This window comes from Loxodonta africana, chromosome X (assembly GCF_030014295.1).
Source record: "Loxodonta africana isolate mLoxAfr1 chromosome X, mLoxAfr1.hap2, whole genome shotgun sequence".
NCBI classification, from domain to species: domain Eukaryota; kingdom Metazoa; phylum Chordata; class Mammalia; order Proboscidea; family Elephantidae; genus Loxodonta; species Loxodonta africana.
This window is the reverse complement of record NC_087369.1, coordinates 158,139,648-158,156,405: the sequence shown is the minus strand read 5'-3', so window position 1 is coordinate 158,156,405 and position 16,758 is coordinate 158,139,648. Positions and strand designations below refer to the sequence as shown.

The 16,758-nt window shown below is 43.3% G+C and overlaps 1 protein-coding gene across 1 annotated transcript; it reads left to right on the top strand.

Annotated features, from left to right (window-relative positions):
* The first annotated feature begins 902 nt into the window (after window positions 1-902).
* Window positions 903-9,444, top strand: LOC135228798 (zinc finger protein 449-like). Its single transcript, XM_064277624.1, has 4 exons — window positions 903-1,646; window positions 3,554-3,758; window positions 8,237-8,353; window positions 8,516-9,444. The coding sequence occupies exons 1-4, from the start codon at window positions 1,293-1,295 to the stop codon at window positions 9,400-9,402; spliced, it is 1,563 nt and encodes a 520-aa protein (XP_064133694.1). The 5' UTR covers window positions 903-1,292; the 3' UTR covers window positions 9,403-9,444.
* The last annotated feature ends 7,314 nt before the right edge of the window (window positions 9,445-16,758 follow it).

Here is a 16,758-nt window from a genome sequence, read left to right as displayed (position 1 = left end):
TACCGAGAGTCTGGAGCACCTTCCCCACCCCCACACCCACCCCACCCCCACCCCATCCCCCCACCCCACCCCCACCCCATCCCCCACCCCACCCCCACCCCATCCCCCCACCCCACCCCCACACCCCACCCCATCCCCCCACCCCACCCCCACCGCATCCCCGCACCCCACCCCCACCCCACCCCACCCCACCCCCACCCCACCGCCTCGCCCTACCCCCCACCCCCGCCTTGATTTCCACTGGAACAAAGAGGAAAGGTGCACAGAAAGTCATGTCAAATGCAGGTCTTGAGACCTGTTGAGACGTGTGTGACCTGCCTCTATGACCTCAGAGATAGCCCTAAGAATATTTTAATGAAAGCCTCTTGGAGTGTTATTGCAGGGAGTCTGTAAGGAGATGTTAGGGGAACAGCACATACCTGGAGTTGAGAAGAATGAGGGGCTGATGATTTGCTGTTCTTGCAAAGCATTGCTCCAGCTAAGGTCCCTTTGATTGAAGGCTATTAAAGGCTACTTGATGCTAGATGGGGAGCCATAGTGGCACAGTGGTTAAGCGATTAGCTGCTAACCAAAAGGTTAGCACTTTGAATCCACCAGCTGCTCCTTGGAAACAATGTGGGGCAGTTCTACTATGTCCCATAGGGTCGCTATGAGTCTGAATCCACTTGATGGCAATGGGGTTTTAATGCTAGATGGACATTCACATTATTTAAATGTATTGTTAGTATCCCTCCTCCATTTTTTTTTTGAGGCCAATCTATACTCAGAAATGCGAAAGTGTTGGAATTAAATTGGTAGTGGGGATGCAGTCATGTATACGGGGCTCTGGAAGGGCAGGTGTTCTTCACCAGAGGTCCTTGGAATTCTAGAGCAGAGCTACCGAGTAGAACGTTCCAGTGGTGAGCACTTGAGATGTGGCTAGCGTGACTGAGGAACTGAATTTTTATTTTAAATTTTGCCTTAAATCATCACGTGGGTCTTGTGCAGTTCTAAAAGATCCGTGGATCGCCTTGGAGATTTTGTAAACCTTATGGAATTATATGAATGTTTGTAGAGTTGGATATGGAGGTCTGTTTTTTGGGGAAGTGTGTCCACACCTTTCATCAGATTCTGAAAACCACCAGAAAGATGAAGAACTTCTGCTTTAGGGCTTTGGTGAAAAGTAAGGCAAGGGAGTGAGTAAGTATGCCCTCTGGTAACCACTGCTGTTTCTACTTTCTTGTGTTTTCCTGTCCTCAGCTATAGGTGACTCCTGGACTGTTAGATAAATTCTCAGCTGCTGGAAGGGAGCAATGGCTGTGGCCCTGGGCTGTGCAATCCAGGCCTCCTTGAATCATGGCTCCACGCTTAAAGAGTACGATACTGAGTGTGAAGTCTTCCATCAGCGCTTCAGGCAGTTCCAATACCAACAGGCAGCCGGGCCTCGTGAAGCTTTCAACAGCCTCTGGGAGCTTTGCTCTCAGTGGTTGAAGCCAACGATCCATTCTAAGGAAGAAATCCTGGAGCTGCTAGTGTTGGAGCAATTCCTGACTATTCTGCCCTCAGAGATAGAGACCTGGGTAAGGCTGTACCGCCCAGAGAACAGAGAAAGAGTTCTGGCACTGGTAGAAGACTTACAGAGAGAACTTGAGATACCAGAGCAGCAGGTGAGAAAAGAAGGTGGGATCTCTGTTGTCAGAGAAAAAGAAGTAGCAGAGGCAGCTGGGGCCAGCTCAGATGTCTGGTCTTTGTGTTATCCTTCAGCCCCAAGTCCGTTTCACTTTTTTCTTCTGCCAGACTCAGCATATGAGTCAGTGGTTCTGAACTCTCTGACCCAAACCCGGCCTACAACCATTACTTGGTACTGTCCCTTTAGCTATCCTGAAGTGAATTTCAGAGCAAATGTAACCTGTATACATACATGCAATTAAAAAAAAAAAACCCGTTGCTACCGAGTCAATTCCGACTCATAGTGTGACCCTATAGGACAGAGTAGGACTGCCCCATATGGTTTCTAAGGAGCACCTGGTGGATTCGAACTGCTGACCTTTTGGTTAGCAGCCATAGGTCTTAACCACTACGCCACCAGGGTTTTCAATAAAAAAAACATCAATTTAATATGTATTCCAATGCCTTGGGGCCTAATTCAACCCAGGGCCTGTTTTTGTGCAGTCATGAGCTAGGAAGGGTTTTTACCTTTTTAAGTGTTTATTTAAAATAGATATATTTGACAGATTGAATCTGGCCCACAAAGACTGAAATATTTCCTGCCTGGCACTTTCCAGAAAAAAGCTGGACAACGCCTGAGTCAAGAAGATTCGAGCCGAAATCTAAAGCAAGAGTTAAAAAAAAAAAAAAAAACTAGCTTAGTATACACTGATAAAACTAGTTTAGTATACACTGATGGTGTCAGTGTGAGTCGGAATCGACTAGACAGTAACGCCCACCACCAACAGTGTGTATGTCGGTATATACTTGTTTGAGCTTGACTCCGCTGTTAGACCTAATGAAGTTGTCAGATGCTTGCATGTGTGCATAGAATCACTGTGAATGCAACAGGCAGCAATTCAGGCTGATACAGCTCAAATACTATGATCACTGTTGCTGCTGGTCATGTGATTTTCCAAACAAGTCTTGGTAAAATTCTGAGCGAAAATAGTATAGCCTTCCTCTGGTTTTCACAGTAGTGCATTCCTCGAAAATTCAAGTTATGCTAAAAGTATAAAGATATTTCTATTTATATGATGAAGAGAGTGAGGTTCTTGACAGGTCCTTTTCATCTATATGGATGCCTGAGAGGGAGAGTCCAAAGTTGTTTGGGATGTGCGACCATTGTGCATTGTGAATATTATATCCCTGGCCCCCTAGACTCCAATAGCCACCACCTGCCATCACATCCAAGATGTCTCAGAGAGGTGGGGAAGGCAGTGTCCTCTGTTGAGAACCCCCCTGTGAAACCTCTGTCTGGGGAGGCTCCTGGCTGAGCCCAAGCCAGGATCTTTGGGAGAAGCACGCAGTGCTTCTAGGTGGGCGTATGGGGCGCTGCAGCATGTGGGTTGGTGGGGCTGTGCAGTAGCTGTGAGCATCAGGGCAGGTGTCCCGCCCTAACAGGGGTCTTCCGAAGTGCTCTGCTGCCCTAGGAAGGACGGAGTTTGTAGTTCCCCACCTTTCCGTCTCTTCTGGGATTTGCCGATTAATTTAGATTTTAGCATCGTATGGTCTAGACTTGTGCTGCCCGGTACAGTAGCTGCTAGCCACGTGTGGCTCCTGAGCACTTGAAATGTGACCAGTCCACACTGATGTATGTGTAAGTGTAAAATGCACAACAGAGCCCAAAGGCTTAGAATGTAAGATACCTCATTAATAATTTATATTAATTACATGTTGAATTGATGACGTTGTGGATATACTGGGTTAAGTAAAACATGCTATTAAGATTGACCTCTGCTGTTTCTTCCTATTGTTTTTGTATGGCCACTAGAAAATGTAAAATTACATGTGTGGCTCCCATTATACGCCCACTGGGCAGTGCTGGTCTAGACGTCAGAGTGATGGGTTCTGTCATTTCCCCCAGGTTGGTAGGCAGGAAATGCTCTTGGAAGAACTGGCACCAGTGGAAACAGCACACATACCACCAAACATCCAACTGGAGTCACCTGAGCTCCACGTCCTGGGACCTTCCCAGGAGGCCACCGTGGCAGAGGAGCAGATCCCACAGGCAGGGCCACAGTACCCGAGGGATGGTGATGATAGGGAATGCCAGCCCTTTTCCGAGCCAGGTAAGGCAAGGGGCTTATGTTGCTTCTTTTGTTTCTGTTCTGAGAGAGCAAGAGCTCTCCAGGGTTGGGCCTGGGGTTAGAAACAGTGAGCACCCAATGGAAATGGACCTGTCTGAGAAAGAGGAGGAGGAGCAAATGATCTCTGGGAATAGCAGGGAACAAAGCAGTTAGAGAAAATGGGATTAGGAACCCATTAAGCTAAGGACCCTGCTCAGAAGATTCTGCATCAGGAATTTGATACAGGCAAACTGTGTGAAATTGGATACCCTGGCTAAGGACTCATTTCGGGCAGCAAATCTTAAACATTTGGATGTGTGATGTTGTGGATCCTAAGGGCTCTCTGTCACTCTTGGGCCCTCCTCACTTGCTTTTCTGTGATAAGAGCTTCAGCTTAATACTTGGAGCAATATACGCCGTACTCAGAACCTTGAAAGGGGCTTCACTGCTTACAAAGTTATGAAACCCCTTGCTGTTGGGTTGATTCCAACTCATAGCCACCCTATAGGCTTTCCCAGGAGAAGCTGGTAGATTCAGACTGCCGACTTTTTGGTTAGTAGTGGGGCTGTCAACCACCATGAAGGACACAGCTATATCATTAAATGAAAACCTTTGAGAATCGTGTTTCTCAAAGTGCAATAAATGGACTGCCAAGATTCAAATCTCCTGGGGTGCGTGTTTCACAAGGGCACAGGGAATAATCTCACCTCTCAGGGGAGACTCCTCCCTGTGTTTGGCGAGGAGGGCTTGATCCCTTCAGACCTAACTAGAGCTTGTTGGAGACTGAGTGGAAAGCACAAGATGCTGATAGTGGAATAAAAAAGAAAAAAAATTAAAATCATTGAAGAATTCTATTGATTGTGAAAGTTTGGATTGTATTCCCTGTGGGTATATATGTAATGAATATATATGAATATATGTAATGCATATGTGAATATATATGAATATATGTATATAGTCATTGCAAAAGACAGAACAGAGACAAGTATACCTTTTGCATTTTAGGAACACTTTCTGTTAACTAATAACTGACAAAATTGCATACCTATTGATGGACTGCAAACAAAAGTTAAATCCCTTTTTCAAACATGGCATGGTATAAATTAAAATATGACTGAGAACTGCATGTCTGTAAATCACTTTAACAGCCCCTTGAGAAAAGCTTTGCCAGACTTAGACTCCTGTCACTGGGAAAGGAGCTAATGGAGATAATCAAAACAAGGTTGAATAGAGGCAATTGAAGGCAGCTACTGCAATATGAGGGTCTACACTGTTAAAATAATGAATTTGCCTTCAATGAGAGGATAAACAAATGAAACCTTCAAAGAGAGGTCAGAAATGAAGGTCAGATATCAGATAGTATTTGTTTATGCTATTAAAATTGGATTATCACTTTCCTCCTGATCTACAGGGAATACATGTAAGGTAGAAACAAGATCTTGGAAATATTGCAGGATGAAAACTCCTGTCAGGTCAAGGAAATGTTGGAGATGAAAAAAACATATTCAGGAGTTTGCAGGGCTCACTAGCAGGCAACCTATAAAATGTAGAATAGAAAACAAATTTGCATAGTGAAAACAGCAAACTGTGAGAAGGAGCTGAGCTGAATGTTATGAAACCTGTGAAGAAATGTGTTTCTGCAGTGGAATGTGATCTAAGAAAGAGGTAAGCTTAAAAAAAAAACCTTCATTTGAATTCAGACCAGACCTTTCCAGATGCCAGAAGTAGATAATAATATTAACATTTCCATAGGTGTAGTGGTTAAGAGTGGGACTGCTAACCAAAAGGTCAGCAGTTTGAATCTCCCAGCTGCTCTTTGGAAATCCTATGGGCAGTTCTGCTCTGTTCTATAGGGCTGCAATGGCAACAGGTAGGTGTGAAGTGGTATCTTCCTTGCGGGTTTATTTGCATTTTCCTAATGACAACTGATGGTGAGCACCTTTTCATGTGCTTATTGGCCATTTGTATTCTTATTTTGGAAAAATGTGTATTCAGTGTTGGGAGGTTTTGATTATTGATTCAGCCTCGTGTTTTAGGTCTATTGAGATTTTCTATTTGTTCTTGAGTCAATTTATGTAGTTTGTATTTTTTTAGGAAATTGTCCATTTCTTCTAGATTATCTAATTTGTTGGAGTATAGTTGTTCATAGCATTCTTTTACAATCCTTTTTATTTCTGTAAGGTTGATAGTAATGTCCCCAGTTTCCTTTCTGATTTTAGTTGTTTATGTCTTCCCTCTTTTTTCTTCTTCAGTCTATCTGGAGATTTGTCAATTTTATTGATCTTTTTAAAGAACCAACTTTTGTTCTCCTTAATTTTCCCTATTGTTTTTTGTTCTTGTTCTCTACTTCATTTCTCTCTGCTCTAATCTTTATTATTTCCTATCCTTCCAGTACCCTTGGGCTTGGTTTGGTCTTCTCTTTCTAGTTCCTCAAGGTGTAAAGATCGTTTATTGTTATGAGATCTTTGTTTTTTTTTAATGTTGGTGTTTACAGCTATAAATTTCTCTCTGAACACTACTGTCTTGGTTATCTAGTGCTGCTATAACTGAAATACCACAAGTGGATGGTTTTAACAAGGATAAGTTTATTCTGCCACAGTCTAGGAGGCTAGAAGTCCAAATTCAGGGCATCAGCTCAGGGGAAGGCTTTCCCTCTCTGTCGACTCTGGAGGAAGGTCCTTATCCACGTTCCCATGGTCTAGGAGCTTCTCTGCACAAGAACCTCAGGTCCTTGCTGCTTTCTTGGTGGTATGAGGTCCCCCTGTCTCTCTGCTCACTTCTCTCTTTTATATCCCCAAATAAATTGGCTCAAGACACAATCCAATCTTGTAGATTGAGTCCTGCTTCATTAACATAACTGCCGCCTGTGCCCCCTCATTAACATCATAGAGGTAGGATTATAACACATAAGAACATCACATCAGATGAGAAAATGGTAGACAATCATACAATGCTGGAAATGATGGCCTAGCCAAATAGATACACATCTTTTTGAGGGACACAATTCAATTGATGACACTGCCTTCCCTGCATCCCATAAGTTTTGATATGTTGTACTTTCATTTTCATTCATTTCCATGTATTTTCTAATTTCTCCTGTGATTTTTTTCTTTGACCCACTGGTCGTTTAATGGTGTGTTGTTTAATTTACATTTATTTGTGAATTTTTCATTTTTCCTCCTTTTATTGATTTCTGGTTTCGTCCATTGTGTTCGGAGAAGATATTTTATATGATTTCAATCTTTTTAAATTTATTAAGACTTGCTTTGTGACCTAACATATGATCTGTCCTGGGGAATGATCCATGTGACTGGAGAAGAGCGTATATTGTGCTGTTTTTGGGTAGAATGTTTTATATATATCTGGTGGATCTGGTTGATTTATAGTGTTGTTCAGTTCCTCTAGTTCCTTATTGATCTTCTTTCTAGATGTTATGTCTGTTACTGAAAATGGTATATTGTGTACTTCCTATATTTTTATATAGTGTTCTGAAGTTAAAATTTTCCTTCAGATTAACATTAGCCAAATTAATGTTCTAATACTATTTTAATAATGATATTAATCTTTAAAGATTGTCATATATATGGCTCTTAAATCAGTATTTTCCAAACTTATGCCAGAGATAAGGAAGAGGGAGGGATGTGGAAAGAGGATTCAAACTACAACTCCTCTCAATAAGGAGAGAGGTAGTAGGGCACAGGGAGAGAGAAATATTCCTTGAATTTCAAATCAATACCCTTCTGAACTTGAGCTGAATCAAAAATGTGAAGACAGTTTTTGCTGGTTGCCAACCCAGTTTAGTTACCATTTTAATCTGAACATCTCTTAACTGAGTTTTGGAGCCCTGGTGGTGCAGTGGTTAAAGAGTTTTCGGCTGCTAACTAAAAGGTTGGCAGTTTGAACCCACCAGCGGCTCCACAGCAGAAAGATGTGGCAGGCTGCTTCCGTAAAGATTATAGCCTTGGAAATCCTATGAGGCAGTTCTACTCTGTCCTATAGGGTTGCTATATGTTTGGAGTTGACTCAACGGCCATGGGTTTTTAACTGAAATTATTCCAGTAAACCATTTCAAAATTACCACTTCTGCCTCTCTCTCTTCACTTGGTACTGAAGAACACAGTGTTTCTCAGTTTTAATACGCTAAAGCTTTAGGTCAAATTTACTTCATTTTTTTTCTAACCTAAATAGTTGATTATCAAAATAGATATAGAACTAATGCAGTGCATTGATATCAACACGGAATCGATTTACTCCACTTCCATAGATATTGGAAAGGTTCTCTGAGTTGAAGAGGAAAGGATCTTCCCTTCATTTTGGTTTTGTTCTTACAGTTATAAAAACAATTGTCAGGGCCTCCAGATGAAGTAAACCTAATGGTGGAGGTTTAGGTACGGAGAGACTATTTTCTAAGAAATCACCCTGAATTGCAGAGAAACCAGTAGTAACTCAAACCATCATGGCCCCGTCTCTCTTTTGGCCAGAATATCCAATACCAAACCCTGACCTGAGCTTCCCATTGGAATATAGAGAAGAAGATCCACGGGTGAAGGAATTACAGAGCTCCGAAGGAGTGAAACAATTAGGTTTCTCCAAGATAGGTAAGTAATTGCTAATTGAATAAGAAAAATTCAGCTTTAATCAGAGTAATGAACTTTGAGATTCTGTGTAGTGTTTTCTATCTTCCCACTAGTGGTTTACTCTAACACTTTTTATTTTCCTTGGAACACTGTGGCATCTGAAATATCTATTTCTTCTCTCAGATTTTGATATTGGGAGAGAAAATGAAGATTCGTCAGAACAGAATAAACTAGAGAATACATGTGCATTTATTTTTCCTTTTGAGGAGAATATTCTTCGTGGTCCCACTTTACAAAAAGTCTGTGGACAGTTAGAAAATCAATGGGGACATCCCCCAAAGGAGTTACAGTTATCAAAGCTTTTAGATGATCAGAAACACTCTCCAGGAGAGAAATGTGAGAGCAACAATGCGGAAAAACCTCTCAGACTTGGACCCCATCAACAAAAGAATGCAGGAAAGGAACCTCACCGATGTTCTCAGTGTGGAAAATGTTTTGCTCGGAAGTCACAACTTAATGGGCACCAGAAAATTCATTCAGGAGAGGAACGTCACAAGTGCCCTGAATGTGGGAAAAGCTTCCTTCGTAATTCAGACTTGTACAGGCACAAACGATCTCATACAGGGGAGAGGCCCTATGAATGTACGATATGCAAAAAGCGATTCACTCGAAGGTCACACCTTACAGGGCACCAGAGAGCCCATTCTGGAGAAGCAGCATTTAAATGCCTTGAGTGCAGGAAAAGCTTTTGTTATGGACCAAACCTTAAAAGACATCTGAAAACTCATACAGGTGAAAAACCTCATAAGTGTTGTACTTGTGGGAAAGGCTTTATTCAACAGTCAGCTCTTACTTTGCACCAGAGAACTCACACTGGAGAGAAACCTTTTAAATGTAATTACTGTGAGAAAAGCTTTAGACATAAGCCAACTCTAGCTATTCACTTAAGAATTCATACAGGGGAGAAGCCATACAAGTGTAGCCATTGTTCTAAAGTCTTCAGACAGAGATCAGGCCTTATTATGCACCAAGTCTCTCACTTTAGCCAAGAATTCTCTAAGAAATGTTGAGGGAAACAGGTCCTACAGAAAGTGAAACTAACTCATAAAAGTCTTAACCTCCAACAGCTTGTTTGTCTTCAGCGAAAAGTTTTGTTTGAGCTATAGGAACAGCTCTCCCCCCTTTTTTAAACCCATCTTCCAAGGCATATGAGTTCTAGAGTATCCACCTACTTTTGCAACTGTCCTAGAGTTGATTTGTTATGTCTCTAGAGCTCTTATTTCTTCATTGCAATGAAAATTTTTGTGCCCCAAGCCAACCATATCATAGGTGTAATTGTAAAACATATAAATGATGACATTCCTCTCAGGTCTGCAGTCAATATAACATATTCCCAGTAACCGTAGATGTGACCAATTGGTGTGAATCTATGTATTATTTTAATTAAGTGTGACTGTATATGTCCTTCTTGTTTCAATCTCATTAACTAATAGTTTGAACAATTTAGAAGTGCATCCCTGAACTAGCAATAAGCACTGCAGTTGACTCCCCCTACCCCAAGTCAGGGTCAGTTTACTCCTTGCAGCCATGATGCTGTGTTTATTCATTATTTTTCAGCATTTAACACAGTCCATTTTAGCTCGTAGGATTACTTGCAATTATAATATGAGCTGCAACCCCCCAGTCCATATCATAAACACACGTGACTGGGTTTGTGTAGGATCGAGAACATCTATTCGTATCTTCATCTGTTAGCCCCCAAGAAACCTACTGCTGTCAAGTTGATTCGAAGTCATGGCGACCTCATGTGTCACAGAGTAGAACTGCTGCATAAGGTTTTCTTGACTGGAATCTTTACAAAAGCAGATCGCCAGGCCTTTCTTCCACAGCACCGTTGGGTGGGTTCAAACCACCAACCTTTAGGTTAGTAGTCAAGTGCAAACCATATGTGGCACCCAGGGTCATCCATTAATTACGGTGCCCTGTACATACTGAAGGGGAGCTCTGGTAGTGCAGTGGTTAAGTGCTCAGCTGCTAACCAAAAGGTCAGCAGTTTGAATCCACCAGTCACTCCGTGGGCGAAAAATATGGCAGTCTGCTTCTGTAAAAATTTACAGCCTTAGAAACCCTATGGGGGCAGTTCTACTGTGTCCTACAGGGTCACTATGATTCAGAATTTACTCGACAGCAATGGGTTTGGTTTTGGTTTGGTATATACTAAGCTTTAATAGATATCTGCAGCATTGGATCTAGAAACATATGAAATATTTCTTGAAAATGAGTAACATAGAATGTTGTATAGTTATGCCCGGTTATACTTTTGAGTATTTCAAAAAGATAAGGGCAAAAAACATACCCATCTCATAAGTACTATGAAGGGCAAAAAAGCGCTCACCTGATAATACTCTCAAAGCTTTCCACAAATGTTTGTATATTGTATTTTCATTCTTTGTTGCTTAATGATACAAGCATTTAAGTTTGTGAATTTTCGTCCAAGTCTAGCTTTGGTCACATTCCATAATTTTATACACACACACACACACGCACACACACACACACGAAGCCAAGTTGCTGTTGAGTCAGTTCTGACTCATGGTGACCCCATGTGTGTCAGAGTAGAACTGTGCTCATAGGGTTTTCAATGGCTGATATTTGGAAGTAGATTGCCAGGCCTTTCTTCCGAGGTGCCTCAGGTTAGCAACTGAGTAGGTTACCATTTGCACCACCCAGGGACACATACACACTCTCTATGTATATATGTTTGTATATCTATGTATGTATAATGTTCTTATTATTGATGATTTCAAGATCATTTATTGTTGCAATTTTCATTGTATTCTCTTTGACCCAAGAGTTAGACAATGCTGACATTACTATATTGTGATTAGAAATATCAAACTTCTTAACACGTGATTTTGAGAATCTGTGCTTTTATGAGGTACTATTCTTTCCTACTAGAATACCTTCCCCCATCTTTCATCCCCTTGTACTAAGCCTAGTATATTCCTTTTTACCCTTGAGACCCAGTTTAAGGGTCATGTCTACTGGGAAGTCCTTTTTTTTCCTTCCAAATTTGATTTAAATATGGTCTTTCTGCCCTAATGCATTCTTTAATAAACTCTCTAGTAGCACTTTTCCCAAACTGTAATTGCTAGTTTACACGTCTGCCTCCATTTACAGTATGCTGTTTTGTACTCAGTGATTATGTTTGCATCCTCGGCACTAGTCCCAGAACCTGGCTCATAGCAAGAACGTGGAAAATGTTTTAAAGAAATTAACATCCAGCGCTTCTCAGGCCCCTGTACCGTTAAATCCAAAAAGACCAATTGAACCATCTTTGTTTTCAAAACAATTTGTGGAGGCCAGTATTTTTCGATTTAGTTTTATGAGACTTTCTACTTGTTGCTATCTTATTCAAGTTGGATGATTAATAGGTGGCACTGCTATTGAAGTACATATGAAACTGACTTATACTGTTTATTCATTCGCTGTGACCTCGAAGTCGTCTACTGTGAGGTTCCAGAAGGCAGGGATGACATTTCATGAATTGTTTCACGCCTAGTGCCTGGCACACACAGGAGAATGTTTACTGAATAAATACACATACACGTACACACATCCTTGTTTGTCTAATTTCCCTCTTGTAAAAGAGCTGAGGATATTTCTCTTTTTTTGTCATATATCTTGGGTCCCTTCTCCTTTGCATCACCTCAGTCCCCTGTTTTCGCATTTATCCTCTTCAGCTGTTTCTGAATTTCCCGTGTAGTCATTCGGAGGAAATATTTGCAAAACCTTTATATGATAATTTCTCTGCTGTAATGTCCCTAATATATAAACATCTCTAAGAAAAGGAAAGTTGCTGAGTCTCACTAACAGTTACAGAAATGCCAGACTAAGTTATGAGACTGCGTTTCACTTGTCAGATGGGCAGAGATGTCAAAAATTGGTAGTCTTCCCATCCTTACCAATATTGGCAACCTACTGCTGACAGTGAAAATTAGTACGTTAGAACCGATGGATAATTTCATGATATTCTTGTAAAATGGTAAATATTAAAACTGGTGATTGTTGCACAGCTCTGTACCTTTACTAAAAAATTCATTGAATTGTACTGTTATGAAGGAGAATGTTATGATGTGAAAATTATACCTCAATAAAGTTATTTTAGAAATGTTTACAATGCATGTGCTTTGACTTAAAAATTCTACTTCTATGGATGCATACTATAGAAAATGTTTTTTCACCTGAAAAAGGAAGTTGCAGGATAGTATAGAGGGCCCTCATCTCCAGATTAGTTTGATGAAGAAATGTGTGTTTGACACTACTCAGATAAGTCATTCATTCTCAGATGACTGTGCCCCAACGTCCAAGCAGAACCAAGCCCAGCCTGAGTTTTGAGGCCCTGGTGGAAGCTCGGCTACTAACCAAAATGTGGACAGCTCGAATCCACCAGCCGCTCCTTGGAAACCCTATTTAGGCAGTTGTACTCTGTCCTACAGGGTCGCTATGAGTCGGAATCGACTTTACGGTAATGGGTTTTTTGTTGTTTTTTAATGAAAGCAAAAGCTAGGGTGGTCCACAATACCTCAGAAAAAAAAATACCTAAGGTACCATCTAATAGTCGACAGGAAGCCCTTACTCAGAGGAGATCCTTGAACTCTACCCTGGGGAGTTGGGTGCCGAGGCAAAGGGAGAGAGGAAAGTCCCTGAGCCACTGAAGTGCAGGGGCTAGACCCCGGGAGCCAGAGCCTGGCTCACCTCTAGTCTATGGGCAGGTTGCTCACCACCTCCGAGATCTGGCGTCAGGCCCTTCCCGCGGAACCCCACAGCCCGGCCCCTCTACTCTGGGGGCGCACACATGAGCCTCAAGCAGCAGCAATTTCCCGAGGCCCACCTAGGTTCACCCTAGCCCTTGGTGGCAGGAGCCATGACACCCACATGTCCACCCAGTGCATCTCAGTGGCAGATGCTGGATCGCAGTGCCCCCTTTGGCTGACGAGGGTGAGAGGCGGAGCCAGGGGCCCTCGGCAAGCGCTGGCTCCCCAGGTGGCTCCTGAGGTGTGTGCAGGCCGTGGCGGTGTCACTAGTGAGGGCCACTGACTAGTGGTTGGCGCGCAGAGGCTGAGGTGGAGAAGCAGGCAGTGCGCGTCCAGAGCGCCTGCTGTGAACTGAAGGATGCAGGCAGGTGGCGAGTGCACGGGCCTGGAGCACACTCTCGCGTGGTACCCAGGCCAGTCCTGACGGCGGACCAAGCTCCGCTACGTACCCAGGCCGCAGGTCTTCTTGTACAGAGGGCGAATGCCCGGGAGAAGGAGTGGCCACAACAGCCCAGGCGCTAGAAAGGTACCCACTGCAACCTCTTCTCCCTCCACTCAAGGGCCTGAACATATGTACACTCTAACTCGAAGCCCTGGTAGCGCAGTGGTTAAGTGCTACAGCTGCTAACCAAAGGGTCAGCAGTTCAAATCCACCAGGTGCTGCTCGGAAACTGTATGGGCCAGTTCTACCCTGTCCTGTAGGGTCGCTATGAGTCGGAATGGACTGGACGGCAACCGTTTTTAACCCTCGGTCAGAGGAATCCTGGTGGCTGCAGTGGTTAAAGTCTTGGCTGCTAAGCTAAAGGTTGGCGGTTCAAACCCACCAGCAGCCCCGCGGGAGAAAGATGTGGCAGTCTGCTTCCGTAGAGATTACAGCCTTGGAAACCCTATGAGGCAGTACTAGTCTGTCCTATAGGGTCACTATGAATCGGAATCGACTCCAGGGCAGTGGCTTTTTTTTTTTTAGTTAGTTGGTAATTAGCATCCGGGACTCCAGTGGGTGCTGCACACCGGAACGAAGCCATCTCGTGTGTGCTGCGGGATGTGTTGTCCCCCTAGTCACTGAGTGCCCGAGAGCTGAGCCTCAACTCACTCCCCAGACTCTCCTGTCCAAAGTAGCAATGAGGTCATGAGAAACGGCCTCTGGGGAGTTGGGCCCTACCACTGCGTTTCCCAGATGACTTTGGAAATTATCTGTGCAGCCTCTGTGCTAACGTGCAACAGATTCCATTTTTATACTTCCAGTAGTCGTGGAGCTCTCCGATGTGAGGGTCGGTTTGATTTAGTTTCTGAAACGGATGGGTCCTTTGAAGTCAAGTGGGTGAGTCATATATCTGTAGTCCTGTGGCAGACGGGAGTCAGTTTCACCTGCTCACCTTTGTAGCTTAAAATCCTGCCCCAGAGTCTGTCACTGCGGGGATGCTCAGTGAAACTTGTGAAGACATGCAATTAGTTGGTCAGAGTCAGTGAAAATGTGACAAAGTTTTCTGTAATGGATCACAACCCTGCCCTGAATTGCACTGAGGTCTAATATGTGTTGAGTGCTTGTATGTGCCAAACACTGGGCTCAGGGCCTTATGGACATTAATGCCACTTAATCCTCACCGAAAGATCCAGTGAGTGAGGTAGTATTGTCAAGTCCATATTACAGCCCAGGCAGGGAGACACAGAGAGTGAAGGAGGGCACACAGCTGGTATGTTTCCAAGGAGAATTCACACCCAGGCAATCAGGCCCTGCGTCCACGTTCCTAATGAACCCTATGAACCCTGCCTGTGGAGGTGGTTCCGTGCACGACAGTAAATTCCCAGTGTCTTCAGGATGGTACTTTGGAAGGGACACCACTTTGGTCAACACTATATTGTAAGCAGAGGTGCCTGTCTTCCTGGAGCTTGAATCTGTCTGGGGTTTTTCTGCCAGGTGAGTCTTAGCACACCTTTGTTTCAGAGGGCTGCTCAGGTTTTGGCTGAAATCCCTCAGGTAGCATCTACTAATTAGCCTAATTTTACCGAAAGGGCTCCATGGAAGAGTCTTTGGCAGGTTTCCACGTCCCTTCCATTTTTTTCACTTGATCAGTATTTTCTTGGCTTCCGATTCTGTAATGTAGTATAATCAAGGTATCCCCCACCTATCCTGTCAATTCACCTGTCTTTGGGAGGCAGCTGTGGTGTTGCGGTTCAGAGCATGGGCTCTGCAGGCAGATTGCCTGGGTTCAGATCCAAAACTTCCCCGGTGATTCCGATTCACCTTGGGGCTAGATTTAAAGCCCCAGACCCCAGATCTCTGTGAGAGCTTTGCTTGGTGTGATGTTTAAGAATCTCCAGATGCTGCTGCCGAGGCTGTTGGTGGTAATGATTAAGTTATATAATAATAAATAGCAGATGTTTAAAAGATAGGATGATAACAACAGTTACGACTGAACATGTGTGAGACCCACTTCTAAGCAGGTTACGTGTGTGTGTCACTTAACACTCAAAAGGACCCAATTAAGCATAAAGATGAAAACAGGTTCAGAGAAGTTAAGCAACGTGCCCAAGGTGATACAGACGGTGAGCCTACCCTCTCATCCCCTGACCCCCTCATCAATTGTCATGGATTGAATTGTGACCTCCCAAAATATCGGTCAACTTGGCTAGTCCGTGATTCCCAGTAGTGTGTGAATTGTCCACCATTTTGTCATCTGATGTGATTTTCCTATGTGTTGTAAATCGTATCTCTATGATGTTGATGAGATGGGATTAGCAGCAGTCGTGTTAATGAGGCGGGACTCAATCTACAAGATTGAATTGGCCATTTGGACATCTTCCGTGGAAAACATGTGAATTGAATGAAACTGAGAATGACACCAGCACCCCAGACACAAATGGTTCATTGAGTGAGGAGGGTATCAGAAACCCAAAGAAGTGCTTCAAGAACATTGGGATGTTTTTATGCCATTGTTTGTAGGAAACCACCAAGAATTTGGAGACATGACAGAAGACAAAGGGCTTTGGTGGTGAAAATCCACTGTCCCTTTTATTTTGGTCTGTTTGGCATTCTTTATTAAAAACGCTTGTATAGTAGTAGGAAGGGTCAAATTGGCTTTTATAAGGACTAGCCAGAGGGGCAAAGGTATCTTTGGCTGTCCAGCAGCAAAAACCTGGCAATACAAATTTCATACCAGATGCTGCCTAAAATAAATAGAACTAAAGCAGCAGCAACGTTGTTGTGGAATGGGATGGGCCCCTGACCCAAAGTTTGGTTCGGGGATCAAGATGGTGCAGTACACACACCAAGACTACATTAAAGGTTTTATTACTCACATAATGAAGTTTTCTGGGGGAAAGAAGGGTAAGCTCCCAAGTTCTTGCAAAATTGGCTTGAGAGAACAGGGAAAGGAAATCGGAAATGGGATGTTATTTTATTGTGCTTAGAGAGTGGGCGTGGGGTGGGGGTTCCTGCTTCAGCTGGCTGAGTCTTATATGGTTTGAATTTGCCGCAGGTGCTAAAGGAGGGGACACTCGGGCTTTGTCGGATTGGTTAGATGTAGGGCAGAAGGGGAGGGGGTACGGTGGGGCTTGAAATCTGTCAGCAATCAAACATCAAAAATGAAGTCCGACTATTAAAATTCA

Excerpts from the sequence above, each read along its gene's own strand:
- LOC135228798 (XM_064277624.1), top strand. The coding sequence starts at position 1,293 with ATGGCTGTGGCCCTGGGCTGTGCAATCCAGGCCTCCTTGAATCATGGC. Across the intron at positions 3,759-8,236 it reads CCAGCCCTTTTCCGAGCCAG|AATATCCAATACCAAACCCT; the intron begins GTAAGGCAAGGG and ends TCTTTTGGCCAG. Across the intron at positions 8,354-8,515 it reads ATTAGGTTTCTCCAAGATAG|ATTTTGATATTGGGAGAGAA; the intron begins GTAAGTAATTGC and ends TTCTTCTCTCAG.